The following is a 16,556-nucleotide window of genomic DNA, read 5'->3' on the forward strand; positions in this document are numbered from 1 at the left end:
TATATATATAATTTTTTTTTTAAATTTTTATTGCATAATGTACAACAACTTTGATAGTGATACAATGAAATGATAGGATCAAGTGACAATCAAAATTGAAACAATTGAAATTAAAGGTTCGTTCAAACATCCATTTGATCATAGTACATTTGTTCAATCGATCATGATAGGATCAAATGATCTATCAAACTTGAAACAATTAAAATTGAAGGTTTGATCGAATATCCGATCAATCATAATGAATTAGTTCGATTGATCGTGATAGGATCAAATGTTGGATCAAACATCCGATCGATCCTAATGAATTAGTTCGATTGATCGTGATAGAATCAAATGTTCGATCAAACATCCGATCGAACCTAATGAATTAGTTCGATTGATCGTGATAGGATCAAATGTTGGATCAAACATCCGATCGATCCTAATGAATTAGTTCGATTGATCGTGATAGCATCAAATGTTCGATCAAACATCCGATCGAACCTAATGAATTAGTTCGATTGATCGTGATAGAATCAAATGTTCGATCAAACATCCGATCGATCCTAATGAAGTAGTTCGATTGATCGTGATAGGATCAAGTGATCGATCAAACATTCGATCGATCCTAATTAATTAGTTTGATTGAGATTGATCTTAATGAATTAGTTCGATTGATCGTAATTTGATTAAATGATCGATCAAACATCCGATCGATCATAATGAATTAGTTCAATTGATCGTGATAGGATCAAATGATCAATCAAATGTTGGATCGAAAATCCGATCGATCAAACATCCAATCGATCCTAGTGAGTTAGTTCGATTGATTGTGATAAGATCAAACATCTGATCGAAAATCCAATCGATTCTAGTAAATTAGTTCGATTGATCGTAATATAATCAATTGATCGATCAAATATCCGATAGATCCTAGTGAATTAATTATATTGACCATGATAAGATCAATTGATTGTTCAGACTGGATACAATTGAAGGTTCAATCGAACATGTGCATCTTACATGTTAAATAAATACATGTAATTTTTATAGATTAGGTTAAAAAAAAAAAAAAATTTAACCCAGTTTGAAGAAAAACTTTGTCCATATATATATATATATATGTGTGTGTGTGAGAAAACTACAAAATGATGTATATATATTAACAAATAAAAAATAGAAAAATAGGAAACTTTACTAATTATGACCCAAAAAATTAATTTTTTTTTTTTCAATCAATTTTGACTTTAAAAAAAAAAAAGCTAATATAATTGTTTTAATAAGTTCAAATAAAAAAAATTAAAAAGTGGACAATCAGCGTCAACATTATAGGTTGACGCTAATACTATGGTTATCAGCGTCGACTAAGTCGACGCTGATAAAAAAATATGTCAGTTTCGTACAAATTAGAAGGCGGGATCCATTGGCGTGGCGGATGAAATTTTTGGAAATTTTTTTTTTGTATCTCCCCTTTTTTCTTCTTCGCCTCTCTAACCCATTCTTCTCATGTTATCCCCTGCCTTCTGCAATTCTGCACAATACCAGGAGAGAGAGCTAGAGCGAGAGAGAGAGAGAGAGAGTGACGGACAAACGAAGATTGACAGATGAGACCGCGAGAGAGAGAGAGATGTGATTCAAAGTTGCAGACGCACAACCATGTATTTTCTCCCTCTAGTTGCAGACGCACAGCCAGGTTCTCTCTCATTCGGTCCTCTTTCTCGTTCTCCTCTCTCTCTCCATTTTGTTTTCTTAGGTTTTATTCAATTTTTTTACGTTAATCACAGACCTGATATATATCTCTTTGTCTCTCTCACTAATGAACATTTGTCTTTCGTTTTTATTTTTGTAGATTGGATTTTTGGTTCCTCTTACTCAAAATCTAGAGGAAGACACATCAATCCCAAAGCTCACTCTCTCCGAAGGCCCAAATGTCATCGGCCGCAACAGTGTCCCTGCGACCGACTAGAGGCTCAGCCGCAAGCACCTCACTCTAACCGCTTCCGCCGATGGCTCGGTCAACTTGTTTGTGGTGACTCACTAATCCATTTACGTTTTGCTTGTAGAGAATTATATATGGGGTTTTGTTTCAATTGTTTGACTGATTTCTTAGAGTGGGAATTGTAGGAGGGTACAAATCCCATTGTGGTTAATTCCGGGAATAAAAGAAGGAAGCTTTGCTCTCGAAAAAGCGCTTCCATTGTTGACGGTACTATCATAGAGCTAATTCCGAGGCATCATTTTGTGTCTGAATTGTACAGGATGGGGTGGAAAAGAAGAGCCTGGGAAAAGGAGAGAGTAGTGAGAAGGCTATCCAACGTTTTCAGGTCCCTAATGAGAAGTTACCTTGGACCTTTCGCCTTTTGCAAGTGAAAGGGCTGCCGGCTTGGGCGAACACCTCTTGTGTTTCTATAAGGGATGTGATTCAGGTAACAATATTGTAAAATCTGCAAAGGCGTTTTCTGCCTGCTTTAATCTGTAAACTTAGTATGTAGTTTTTTTTTCAGTCGAGAGTTTTCTGATGTAAATTGATGGTGTTTGTATCACTTTCAAAGAAATAAAGGATTGCCTATAACACTATCATACAAATTGTAGGAGATATGGAGCCACAGAGTTGGCTGATTGTTAAATTGGTTATTTTTTTTTTGTTTTGATTATTGAATCAGCTATTTCTTTGGTAGGGGGATGTTCTCATTGCTATCCTTTCAAATTACATGGTAGATATTGATTGGTTGTTACCTGGTGATTCCTGTTCACTTTGGTTCATCCTTGGTTTACTTTTGTTTCCTCTGTTTGAGATAGACTGTCAACATCTTAGACTAACAAATCCTGTTGAGAAGTAGTTATTTTGAATCCGTAAAATCAATGTAAATAATGCGTGCATGTGTGCACACACAAGCACTTCACCTATAATATCTGAAATCATTTTCCAATTCCCATGTCTAGGTTGCAATTTGAAAGAGCTGAAGATAAACTTATCTGCACATTGTTATTGTTTGTTTATATTACTCTTGAGTTAGGCATACAGATTGCTATAGTTATTTTTTTTTGGCCCTTGGTTACAGGGATAATACCTGGTAGTTTTATTCATGAGCAAGTGGTCTTTTTGCTAATGCTGTTTGTGGTTTTTTTTTTTTTTTAAATGGGTATTTGTTCTGCTTCTTTGGGTGGTTTTTCACTGCTCCTCAGATAGGTTTGCTACATGTGTTGCCTATATTACAAGTAATATTTGCACTTACATAATTTGTTCCTATTATTGTTACGCTTCCACTGCATTTTTTACTCTCATTTGCTGTTTGTGTATTATTTTGTATCTAGATGCAGTTATGGGCTAATCTCATCAGCTATTTGATGATTGCATTTTTCTTGAATCCAATGCATACATTCCTTTATAAGTAATGCTTTCTTTTTCTTTTTCCTGTTGTAGCATGTCCAACACTTGCAAAAATCCCTCATGTGTTGGTCGTTCATGGGGAAGGTGATGGAACATTGGATCATATGAAGGTTTGCCCTTTTTTTTTTTTTCTTCCAATTAAATGCTAACCTCTGCTATACATAAAGGTTTAGATTGGGGGAAACAGATGCTTACTTAGTAACTCTGATATTTTCTAGAGAAATAAGCCTGCAAACTGGATTTTGCACAAACCGCCCCTGCCTATTTCATTTGGGACACACCATTCGAAGGCCATGCTTCTTGTCTATCCTCGGGGAGTGAGGATTATTATACATACTGCAAATCTAATATATGTAGATTGGAACAATAAAAGCCAAGGATTGTGGATGCAAGATTTCCCCTGGAAAGATCAAAATAGTCCAAGCAAAGGATGTGCATTTGAAAATGACTTGATTGATTATCTGAGTGCCTTGAAGGTATTACATATAACATCTTATGTGGAAGATTGAGGCCTGAAGATATTATTTGGCTTTCTCGAGCACATGTAATATTTCTTCAGTCGATTGAGATGATATTTTCCTAGAAGTGATATCATGAATCTCTTTTTATTCCTTATTTTCTTAATTTGTTCCCTGCAAAGAAACTGATGCCTATATCATCGGCATTTTTAATCTAATTTTTGATAAGTCTCGATTTTTCTTCTTTATTTCTTTAACTTTCATGCTTTGTTGCTTCGGGGCCTTTTATTTGTTTCTGATCTTTAGTTTATTCTCTTTCAAAAAATTGTTGCCCAACAAAGCCCTTGTCTAACCCATAGATTTGGAACGTAAGCTTGCCTGTGAAAGAGATTGTGGATGGATGGAACTTGACATTGATTTTGTTGCTTCAAATTTTATGTTCTCTTTGTAGTGCTGTTGTCCAGATTAAGCATATTAACCTTGTGTATTTTTTCTTTTTACAGTGGCCTGAATTTTCTGTTAAATTGCCGGCCCTTGGAAACTTCAATATCAATCCAGCTTTCTTTAAGAAGTTTGATTATAGTGAGGCGGCGGTACATTTTCCATTCCCTTAATTTTCTTTTTTTACTTTTTCTTTCTAAAATGACATTTCATTTCTGTTGGGAGGATATACTGTTAAAGCAGTATCTGTCTGTGTGTAGCATGCCATTACATGAGGACATGAAACTACTTGCGTATTTTTCAGGTCAGATTGATTGCTTCTGTCCCTGGATATCATACGGGTACCAATATCAAAAAGTGGGGACATATGAAGCTACGAACTGTTCTCCAGGAGTGTACTTTTGATAAAGAGTTCAAAAAATCCCCACTTGTTTATCAGGTATAGTTAAAATTCTTCTTGATGGGCATAATGATCATGTGGCAGTTGATGGATTTTGATGCTAGGGTTTTCTGTTAGTAGGTGAAGAAATCAAATAACAGATTCTTCTAATTAATAAACTTTTCTTTTATTTGGTTTCTCTCTGTTTTATGCTGTTCTGGACCTAGTCTTTTCATTAATACTTTTCTGCTTAACTTTTTATGTGCATAAGTTTTGTAATGGATCTTTCCATAATGTTATGAAATGAAAGTGCTGATTGGTTTCTTGAATTTTATTGTAAAGCCAATAGCCAACAGACTCAAACACCTTATGAACAGCCATTGTAAAGCCAATAGCCAACAGACTCAACACCTTATGAACATAAGGCTTGACTGTAGATGAATTCTAAGAATAACTGGTCATTGAAGTTTTTGTAATATTATAATAGAAGCATCTTTGACTTACCAAAAAAATAATAGAAGCATCTTGGATGCTGACACATAAATTTGTTCTATGATTTGTTAAAATTTTCCAGATGTCTTAAAGCCAACTGTACAGTTCTTACTTCAAAGGCGAGTAAGAATTTTTGAAATGCATAAAAAGCCTATTAATCATGCCCATTTTCCAATGAGTTGGGACTAATCAAGTAATTTTGAACTCACGAAAGATGTGTCAAGTTGACTTAAGTTGACAATTTCTTCTCAAGAAAATAATTACAATGTAGAAATTGATTAACTCCAAATTTTTTCATGTAAATTTTAGAGTACGCATACCATATTATATTCTTCTATTTGTCCATTTCTATACATTCTGAGTGAATTCTGTTTTTGTTCTTTCTTTCTTCCCCAGGGTTATGCAGCTGGAAATGCCATTCCAAGTCCACTAAAGAATGTGGAGAAAGAATTCTTGAAGAAGTACTGGGCAAAGTGGAGAAAGAATAAAATGTAGAAAACTTACTGACGTTGCGATCGATCGCACTTGAAGTGCGATCGATCGCAAAGTCAGTAGGTTTTCTACATTTTGAGATCGAAAACCTACTGACGTTGCGATCGATCGCAGATTTTTTTTTATTTTTTTTTATTTTTTTTTTATTTTTTTTAGGACCATTAGGGTCCACTTTTAGTGGACCCTAATGGTTAACTATCAGCGTCCACTTTAATTTGGACGCTGATAGTCAATTTTTTAAAATTTTTTTGGACCATTAGCGTCCACTTTGTGGACGCTAATGGTTGACTAAGCGTCGACTACTTCCATCATCTTTAGGGTCAAAACATTGCGCCTTTTAGAGTCGATAAAGTGGACACTAAAAGTGATCATTAGGGTCGACTCTAAGTGGACGCTGATAGTTAATTTGCTTGAGAATTTTTTAGGACCATTAGGGTCGACAAAAGTCGACCCTAATGGTTAACTATCAGCGTCCACTTTGGTTTGGACGCTGATAGTTATTATTATTATTTTTTTTAAAGGACCATTAGGGTCGATAAAGTGGACCCTAATGGTTAACTAAAAGTGGACGCTAATGCTTGACTATTAGGGTCGACTTTTGCTTCCATTTACATCATCTTTAGGGTCAAAACATTGCGACTTTTAGGGGCGATAAAGTGGACGCTAAAAGTGATCATTAGGGTCGACTTTTAAGTGGACCCTGATAATCAGACATTTGATCATTAGGGTCGGACTATTAGCGTCGACACCTTTAGGGTCGAAAAGTCGACGCTGTTGGCAACAGCGTCCACTTTAGGACCTTTAGGGGCGACTTTGAGTCGCCCCTAAAGACCTAATTTCTTGTAGTGCAATACCCAAAGATCAACCCCAGGCAAGTTCTTTCCACTCATGTTTTCTACTAAATAACGAAAGAACATAGAGTTGTTACAATGGAGGTCTATCTTGCATGTTGTGCAAATGGGTAAATGGGTTAGTAAAGATTAAATTTCAGCAACATGCAAAAAAAATTTATTTTACTTTAGCTTTTGGTAGAGATATAAGTTGCAAGATTAATACTTTGGCTAGGGAGTCTTTTTAGTGAGCTCATAATATATTAGCATGTTAAGACACCATATAACTCAAAAACTTAAGCTCATGGGTTTGGGCTCAACAATGTTTTATTAACCACTCACACTTTTTACATATTTCTAATGCGTGACTCTTTTATTTTACACTCACACATATACTTAACAATCTCCCACTTATGTTTGAGTCCATCAACACATTAGCTCATGTCCCTCTCGCTTATAAGTTTTTGGGGAAACTTCAGAAAGCCCCCCTGAACTTTCAGCCAATTTGAAAAACCCCCCATGAATTTCCAAAACTCTCATTTAGGCCCCCTGAACTTTCATTTTCTCTCACTTTGGACCCTTTTAACATTAAACTACGTCGTTTTGGACTGGATAGGTATTGTAATTTTAGGAAACAAAACGACGTAGTTTAATGTTAAAAGGGTCCAAAGTGAGAGAAAACCAAAGTTCAGGGGGCCTAAATGAGAGTTTTGGAAATTCAGGGGGGTTTTTCAAATTGGCTGAAAGTTCAGGGGGGCTTTCTGAAATTTCCCCTAAGTTTTTTTTACATTTCTAAGAGTATCACGCATACAAGAGTTATGGGAGTAGACACAACTCCAAACCAAATGCATCTAGACACCTGTCTTAAGAAATTAAACTTCGTTTTGATACCAATTGTTGCGAGATTAATACATTGGGGAGTCTTTTTTAGTGAGCTCATAATATATCATGTTAAAACATCACACAACCAAAAAACTTAAGCCCATGAATTTGGACCCAACATTGCTATTTTAGCTACTCACACTTATTTTATATATATATATTTTCAAGTGGGACTTTATTCTTTTACACTCCTACATATAGTACTCAACAACATAGTATTTTCTTATTTTAATCTCTTTAATTTATAACATTTGCTTTTATTTTTGTCTCTTTTCAAATTTGTTTTAGCATTTGGTTTTTCTTTCTTGGGAGGGGGAGGGCAAAGGGTGTGAATAGTGTATATATAGGCCATGAGCATCCACAATCCTCTCCAAATGTGTTGTTTAACCAAATTTTACGTAAAATTTACAGAAACTTTCATTTATCAAGCTCTCTTCTCATTCTCTATTATAAGGATTTGTACTGAGAAACAATCACTCCTCTTTATCTTATTTTTATATTTATTCCTCCCTTCTCCCCCTCTCTGATCTCTTTCTCTCCACATGGGTGCTTTTGAGAATAAAAGACAATATAGATAGAATAAAAACTATATTTAAATAGAATAGAGTGAGATTTAGAGAGTTCATTGTGTAACGCTTTTGAAAAGTTGATAGTTAAACTTAAAAATGTGAGTTTTTTAGCCAAATTTTAACTAAATTAAGAATAGAGAATTCAATGAGATGGATGGGTATCAGTGATTGTGCATCTCTATACATTGTGCAGATCGTGAAATGGATAAGGAATTCGAAGTTTCCATTGGATATAAACATCCAGAATAGAAATGGTTTTACAGCGTTGGAAATCTTGGAAAATGAAGCAAATTTGGTGAACAAAGCACAAATGAGGAGTATGATACGCTGTGCCGGAGCAAGGAGGCCTTGGGGTCTTCGTAGACCTCTCGCAGCGTACTTCAGATCTCCTGCCTCAATTGATGAGAGAGTATACGTAATTTTCCTCCGTCGAAGATCGCATATCACAACTGAAATGCGCGCGGCATTGTTGGTGGTTGCTGCTCTGCTTATAACAATCAGCTTCCAGACAGTACTCAAGGCCCCTGGAGAAATTTTTCTAGATAACACCTATCGTTTAACCAATACATCCAATACCATACCTCCGTTCAACGTTAGTATAGAACTCAAACCACTGCCGTTACATAGTTTTGGGAGGACAGTATTCATGCTCGAGAACTCTTTGTCGATACTCATGCTTTTTACTGGTTCATTCTTTTTTGCTTCAATCTCTGCGATATTCTACCTCCTTCCGGGGGCTTATGGTTATTTTCTGTTCGCCATACCCATTGGTACCCTCTCACTGTGTTTTATCATTTCATTATATATCACATTTCCGAGGTTTTCGCCACGTTCATGGAGGGAGGATCTCAATTTTGTACTGTTCATGTGTTGTGCTGTTATACTGTTGTTGTTGCTGTATCTCTATGTGTGGCGGAATGTAAGAATACTTCTCAAGGCCTTTGTTCGAAGATCGGAACTGCTTGACCCAACGCGTACATAGATCGGTGGTTGGCGGTATATATGCAGTTGTCATTATAAGTACTATGCAGAAATTGAGCTCAAGTTGTCAACATTAAATGTAAAGTGCACGTATGCATGGATGTCTACAACCATATATAGTAGTTTAAATTATCTTCAAGTTCTCCTAGCTGGTCTAGTGGTCTTGCGAAGAGGACATGATCATTTACAAAAGAAGTCTTTCTATATCAGAAGATCTTCTCATCGCTTGTAACTTGTAAGTCACATGTCAGTAGCATATGGGTTGTCATATATCTTATCTTTATATTATCTTTGTGTTATTTTTCTTTTATCTAATTATACGGTTACTCTAAATAAGTAGACATGTTATAAAAAACCCATGTACGCCATGGAATAACAATCAATGAATGAATAGAGTATTTTTATTAGAATATTACATGTACTTTTAAATGTTTTATTTGATCACATTAATGCCAATTTTCACTTTCATATCATGTAAGGATAGAGCTAGAAATTCTTATCGATGGCAGTGAGAGTAATAGATTAAGATAGGGGTCAAAACATGCATGATAATAAGATTGAAGATTAAATCAATATATAAAAAATAAAATTAATATTTATTCAGAATTAAGAAAATATAAGCAAAAGTAAAGACATAAAATAATTGTTTCTTTATATATTTTGATTTTCAATTCAATCACCTATCAATGCATTCTTTAAAATCTTTAAAATCATCTAAAATTGAATTATGTATTACTCGAGCTTCACTAGCAAGTTAGTCCTAAGGAATTGTTTTCACTTAAAGAGAGAGAATGCTACCATGACCAAAGCCCCTAGTACCACTTAAGTCAAACCCTTGGGTTCATCTTTAATTTATTTTTATTTTTATATTTTTTAAAATTTGTTATTGAATTTGTAGGACCCACAAATCCATTAGTAAAATAAATAAATAAATAAATGAATGAGAGAAGTCTATGTCAGAAGATCTTCTCATCGCTTCACAGTAGCATATGGGTCTACTTGAAGATCAAACCCCATCCTATGATTGTCTTATCTTTATGTTAATTTTCTTTTTATCTTTGGTTATCCTAAATAATTAGATATATTTCACATGGTAATTTTGACTGTTATATCAAGAAGTACTTGCAAATACAAGTAATGCTACAAGTCTCACTTATGTCCCTTTTGAGTCATTTCAAGAATGATGTGACTATTAAAACCACCATTGAGCTTGTGATTGATTATTATTAGATTTTGATCAAATGATGATTTTAATAGTCATATCATTCTTAGAAGAACTTAAGAGAGACACAAATTTTTTTTTTAAAATTACTTTGCAAATACAAGTAAATTGGTTAGATTTAGGGCCTAGTAGCTCTGGGCCTTTATAATTAGAGATACGTGTGAAATGTTAGATTTAGATTTAGGGCCAATAACATTTCACATATATGAATGATAACTTGGGCCAAGCCAGGCCTTCATTTAGGGCCTTGTAGCTCTCTAAGCCTTTATTTTGAGAACCTTAAAACTTGAGCCGAGTCAGGCCATATTAAAAAGGAAAGTGCTTAGGCCCGAACAACTGCCAAGCATTTTTTCTTATTCATTTTCCTTCAATTTCTCACCTACCTCTTCTCACGTCAACTTAAATTGACTCCATGGCCCTCCACGACCAGAAAGAGTTTTTTTTTTTTTTTAATAATTTTTTTTGGAGTATAATTAATATTTTATAAGTATTTTGTTAGAAAAATTCATTGAATATAGAAGAAAGTACATGTATTTCATAAAGCATTGAAAGATCTATTCGACAAAACTAAAAGCACAATAAGATTCTAGATAAAAAGGTGAAAGCATAAGACATAATTTGGCATATATTCCCAAATTTGTTTCATTAATTCTACTTAATTTCATGAACAGACTAACCAACTGTGTAACTCTGCACTTCACTTTCTTGTAGTTTAACATCGTTCATCTAGAGTAGATTTTTGGGCCAAAAGGAAATCTCATACAAGTTCTTTGTGGCTCTGAACAAAAGCAGAATAATGGCACAAGCCAACCCAAAATTCACGAGGAAAGCGAAGATGGATTTATGACTAAAATAGGTTATATTCGTGATTAATTTTGTGAAGATGAACTTAGGATTACTGTTATGACAAATGCAAATTCCAAGATCATCAAAGAAGTAGAAAAGTGCAGAATATAAAATAACACAACCATACAAAACACCAAAATTTAAGTGGTTCGGCTTAACAAGCCTACATCTACTGGTAGAGATGATTTGGGAGAAATTTATTAACAAAAAAGTGGAGTAGAAAGAGTAGTACAAACAAAACCGCTCAAACTCAAAAGCTTCAATACACCCCAATCTCACTCTTACACAAAAGAGAATTAAATACAAAAAGAAAAAATATTCTCTAAAATTCTCTTAGCTTTTCAGCAGTACTCCAAACGTGAGATCAAGGAAGAAAAATGGTTTATCTCTTCTTCTCTTTGCAACACAAGTCACTCTCTCAGCAACTTCAGCTTTTCTTCTTTCTCTCTATTTTTTAACTAGAGTTGCTGCATCACTTTTTCCCTTAAACCGAAAGGCTTCCATAAGAAAACAGCAAGGCCTTTTCACAAAGCTTCTGGAAGAAAGCTCAATGAATGGAGAGACATAGACGTGTGGGAGAGAAACATAAGTCAAAAAGTATGGCATGTAAATTGGAGCCCACGGTAATTAGGTTGATGAAGAAATGCAAGTCACCTAATCTGACAATTACAAATGAAAACACAAAGCACAAATTGAGGAGCATAATGGGTGGGGCCCACAAAGCTCTAGGAAAATCAAAGGGGAAGAGGATGCTTATTATGAAAATTGATAGATGAAAGCACATAGTATTAGTGAAATAGAGCAGCAAAAAATAGGTTTTAATCATGAATGTTTTCTCTGGGGTAGGACGAAGAACTCCTTCGAGGGGGCTGGGTGCCATTTGGTAAGTTGTTGTTAGAAAAAACACCAGAACTATCAACAACATACTGCGATACTCATTTGTCATATTCATTTTTAAACGAATCAAAAATATTTGCAACTTCTAATTATCACTTTGGACAAGAGATTTGATGAAAGCTTCATGATATTCAATTGTAGGAGGGGAAGAGAAGCACTTAAAGCTCCGCCACGACATAGCATATTCCTCATCCCACTGTTGCCGATTTGCGTTTGTCCTTGCAAGTTGACCAAAGCTAGCTGTAAAACCCCCTAAATTTTTAGGGTTTATATCAACTCCAGCATTTAATAACCACTGTAGTGATGCATAATTATTGATCCCATCACAGTAAAAGGATTTACAATATTCAACCCCACCCTAAAAAAAAGGGCTAAAATTTTTACAAAATAGACAAATTAAGGTAAGGTTAAATATTAAAGAAAAAAAAAAATAAGAGAGAACCTAAAATATGAAGAAATTCTTAATACTATCAATATTAAATGCGGAAATAATAAAATAGGAATAATAAAAATAGACAAAATATTTTATTTGGTTCGGTCTATGACCTACGTTCTATCAATACAAATATATTCTCGTACCAAAAGTTGAAGAAAATCGTAGAATATTTAATTTAAATAGAGAGTGGATTAACGAAATCAAGGTTTGATCCCAAGATATTTGGCTCTGATGCCATGTTAAATTACCAGTTATCCTAAAAGCTTAAGCTTATAGGAAGAGATAAATTTAACCACTTAATCAATACTTTAACAATCTATTCCAGCTATTCAAAAATTAGATTTTTTCTTTTTCTTTTTACTTCACGTTTTATGTCCTGAAATAAGAAACTGGCGCTTGATCCCGGTTTTGCATCTTTTATCATGTTATAGGAAAAATAAATTGTTGTTTGTATTGTATTTGTCAATCTTTGATGTTGTTTCTTTGGCAATTAATGTCGTAAATTTTTCCTAACTTCACGACAATACTTTTAAAGAAACGATGAAAATTATTACTAATTAAATTAGTGTCATTTACATAAAAATAACATAAATTGGCGACACTAATTTTATGATATTTAACAAAAACAATGCCAAGAGATGTTATTTTTGGAATATATCATGGAGTTCAAAAATAATAGTTAAAGTTGAAGACTACTATATTATGTTCACCTAACTAACTTAACTATGCTAGAAGTCTATTTATAATATTCCTCATAATTATCCTATAAAAAGGAGTATGTTGTATTGTAAACTTGCTTAGAGAAATAAGAGTTTAATGTCACCTTAATGCTTTATCATGTCGTAGACCAAATCACGTAAATCTTTGTCTCACATTGTTAGTTTCTTTCGGTTAGGGTATTTTTTTTTAAAGGATGCTGAAAAAGAATATCCCTAGAGTAGAAGTATATTTATATCCAACATGATTATCCTATAAACATATGAGCATGTTATATTGTAAACTTACTCAGAGAAATAAGAGTTTAATGTAACTTTAGGGTTTTATCCTGTGGACATAAGTTATAGGCCGAATCATATAAATTTATGTATCACATTATTAGTTTCTTTGGTTAGGGTATTTTTTTAAACGGACGCTGTAAAAATAACACTAGTGTTTGTTTTTAAGATAACAAGTCGAGGTCCTCCTTTGTCTCAGCCTTACAATATTGTTAAAAAAAAAAAAAAAAAAAAAAACGGAGGCATTTACGCCGCTTGTTCCAAAAGTGAGGGATTATGGACCGTCTGAAACAATATAAAAATATATATATTGAAATTAGTCCTCAAGGGGTAGCTCAATCGGCTGTGGACCACGCCTAATGAAGTGGAGGTCATTAGTTCGAATCCCCCTTCCCCCTTCCCTTGTGTGGACATATAAAAAAAATAAATAAATAAATAAAAAATAAAAAAGAAGAACAGGGACAAAATAACAAATACCCAAATTATACTTCTATGCCCATTTTTTATTCTACATTGTTTAAATCAAACGGCTTAACTTAATAAACAATGTATTGACCTCGACGAGATCCACAGGCTGGCTCTTGCCATACTAGGAATTATCGAGTTAAGCAAAAGTGTCAACTATGAGACTGCTCTCTAATTCTTATGACTGCCAGAATAAGCTCCATGGCCCTCCACGACCATGGAGAGCTTTTGTGATAATTTTTTTGGAGTATAATTAAGACTTTATAAGTATTTTGTTAAAAGGAGAGTCAGAATATAATTATATAAAAGAAATTATCTATGTCATAAACTCTTCCATTACAAAGAGAAATTTGATAAAACTGAAATTAAAACAATACACTTCTTGATAACAGTTGAAAGCATAGGATAAAGTGAAGTAAAAAGACATCACACCTTATATTATATTGGGATTGTAATTACTATAATTGTATTTAGACATCACCCTATAAAGTGGACTAAAGCGATGGAGGAAGAAATGGAAGCACTACTAAAAATTCAAACATGGACCTTGGTTCCACTATCCCAAGGGAAGAAGACAGTCGGGTGCAAGTGGGTCTTCTCTGTTAAACACAAGGCAGATGGATCTATAGAACGATATAAGATGAGGCTAGTTGCAAAAGGATACACTCAGACATATGGTGCAGATTATCAAGAAACTTTTTCACTAGTAGCCAAACTAAATACAGTCATGGTTTTGCTATCTCTAGCAGCCAACTTGGACTGGCCATTGCACCAGTTAGATGTAAAGAACGCATTTCTCCATGGTGACCTTGAAGAGGAAGTCTACATGGACACCCCTTCAGGCTTCTGCCAAAGTAATTCAGATCATACATTATTTCTGAAGCACCGACGGGGCAAGGTAACAACTTTAATTGTATATGTCGATGATATGATCATCACATGGGATGATACAGAGGAAATTGCTAAGCTTCAGAAACAATTGGCAACCGAATTCGAGATGAAAAATTTGGGAGGACTTAAATATTTCCTGGGAATAGAGGTTGCTAGATCAGAACGAGGTATATTTCTTTCTTAGAAAAAATATATATTAGATTTACTATGCAAGGTTGGAATATTGGATTGTAAGCTAGCTGACAGTCCAATTGTTCAGAATCACAACCTTGGAGAATATCCAAGCAAAATGCCAGCAGACAAAGGAAGATACCAGAGGTTAGTTGGAAACTTATTTACCTCTCACATACCCATCCTGATATTGCTTACGCAGTGAGCGTAGTAAGTCAATTTATGCACCAACCTAGTAAGGATCATATGGAAGCAGTAATCCAGATTTTACGATACTTAAAATCCTCCCCTGGAAAAGGGCTTATGTTTTCAAAAAACAACCATCTCAAAGTTAATGGTTATACAGACGCAGATTGGGCGGGGAACACCACAGACAAAAGATCCACCTTAGGCTACTTCATATTTGTTGGTGGGAATCTTGTTACATGGAGAAGTAAGAAGCAAAAGGTGGTAGCATTGTCAAGTGCTGAAGCAGAGTTTCGTGGAATGGCTAAAGGACTTTGTGAGCTTCTATGGCTCAGAAGACTTCTAACATAAATTGGATTTGCTCCTACCTCCGAGATGGACCATTTTTGTGATAACAAGGCAACTATTGCTATTGCTCACAATCCTATCCAGCATGATCGCACTAAACACGTGGAGATTGACAGACACTTCATTAAAGAAAATCTTGAAGCTAAAATAATTCGGTTTCCTGTTGTGAAGTCAGAAGACCAACTGGCGGATATTCTTACAAAGGCCGTATCAAGCAAGGATTTCTACAACTCACTAGACAAGTTGCACATTGAAGAATTGGATGCTTCCACTTGAGGGGGAGTGTTGGCATGAGTTGTCAATTAAGAATCAAATCAGAGAGATTATAGGAATAATTATAATTGTCACCCATAATTCTAGTCCTAAGATCTGTATAGCCAAGAATAGCATATCAAATCTCTCTATATATGTATACAATATCCCTGTAAACAAAATATGCGTGAATACAATGAAAGCAAAATTGACAGAGAAATGCTAACATGTTCCTAAAAATAAATCCTTAGTATCATTCGTTCGAGCAATAAGATAGACACCCCCTCCCCTCCCCCCCAAAAAAAGAACGCTCACAAAATTTTCCTAATTGAAAAACATGAGTGGAGAGAACTTGCCTGAGGTTGATTGTTGGATATTGCAATGTGCAACATAGTGTTCCCTTCCTCATCTTTCCAGTTCAACAATGAATTTTCCTAGAATGAGGCATCTTTAATTGTGATCCAATGAAGCCATCTTATAAGAAGCTCAAAAGCATGTAGGTGTTTGTTATTGAGGGCAATATGAAGAGCAGTCTCTCTTTGAATTGTTACATCTTTTATAGACATGGGGGAGGAAACTAGAAATTCAGCCAGAGGATCAAGATTTCCTATTTGAGCTACATAATGCAAAGGAGTCACACCTTCCCTTCTTTGGACACGAACAAGGTCTTTATCAACAGCAACTAGTTGGTACACCAGTCGGGTTTTGTTATTTTGCAGAACAAGGTGAATGGGGGTGAAGCCATCTTGGTTAAGCTTCCTAGCAAATGAGGGTTTTAACCTCATGATCTCCATGGCAAACTTGGTGTGCCCTGCAGAAGCAGCTATGTGCAAAGGAGTCTCAACAAATTGAATTTCATTGATCTTTTCCAACACATTTGCATCCCTCCGTATCAATGCATACAAGGCATCAATACTTCCTTGCTCAGCAGCATCCCTCAAACTTTGATCCAT

At 34.8% G+C, this 16,556-nt stretch overlaps 1 protein-coding gene and 1 pseudogene across 1 annotated transcript; one reads left to right on the top strand and one right to left on the bottom strand.

Annotated features, from left to right (window-relative positions):
* The window catches only part of LOC132174198 (tyrosyl-DNA phosphodiesterase 1-like), a 9,352-nt pseudogene extending 457 nt beyond the window's left edge, over window positions 1-8,895 (top strand).
* Window positions 8,896-16,037: 7,142 nt separating this feature from the next.
* Window positions 16,038-16,556, bottom strand: LOC132174199 (ankyrin repeat-containing protein BDA1-like). The gene has a single exon (XM_059585890.1). The coding sequence runs from the start codon at window positions 16,554-16,556 to the stop codon at window positions 16,038-16,040; it is 519 nt and encodes a 172-aa protein (XP_059441873.1).

This window comes from Corylus avellana, chromosome ca3 (assembly GCF_901000735.1).
Source record: "Corylus avellana chromosome ca3, CavTom2PMs-1.0".
Lineage (NCBI taxonomy): Eukaryota > Viridiplantae > Streptophyta > Magnoliopsida > Fagales > Betulaceae > Corylus > Corylus avellana.

Coding starts and splice junctions, on each gene's coding strand:
- LOC132174199 (XM_059585890.1), bottom strand. CDS start 16,556: ATGGATCAAAGTTTGAGGGATGCTGCTGAGCAAGGAAGTATTGATGCC.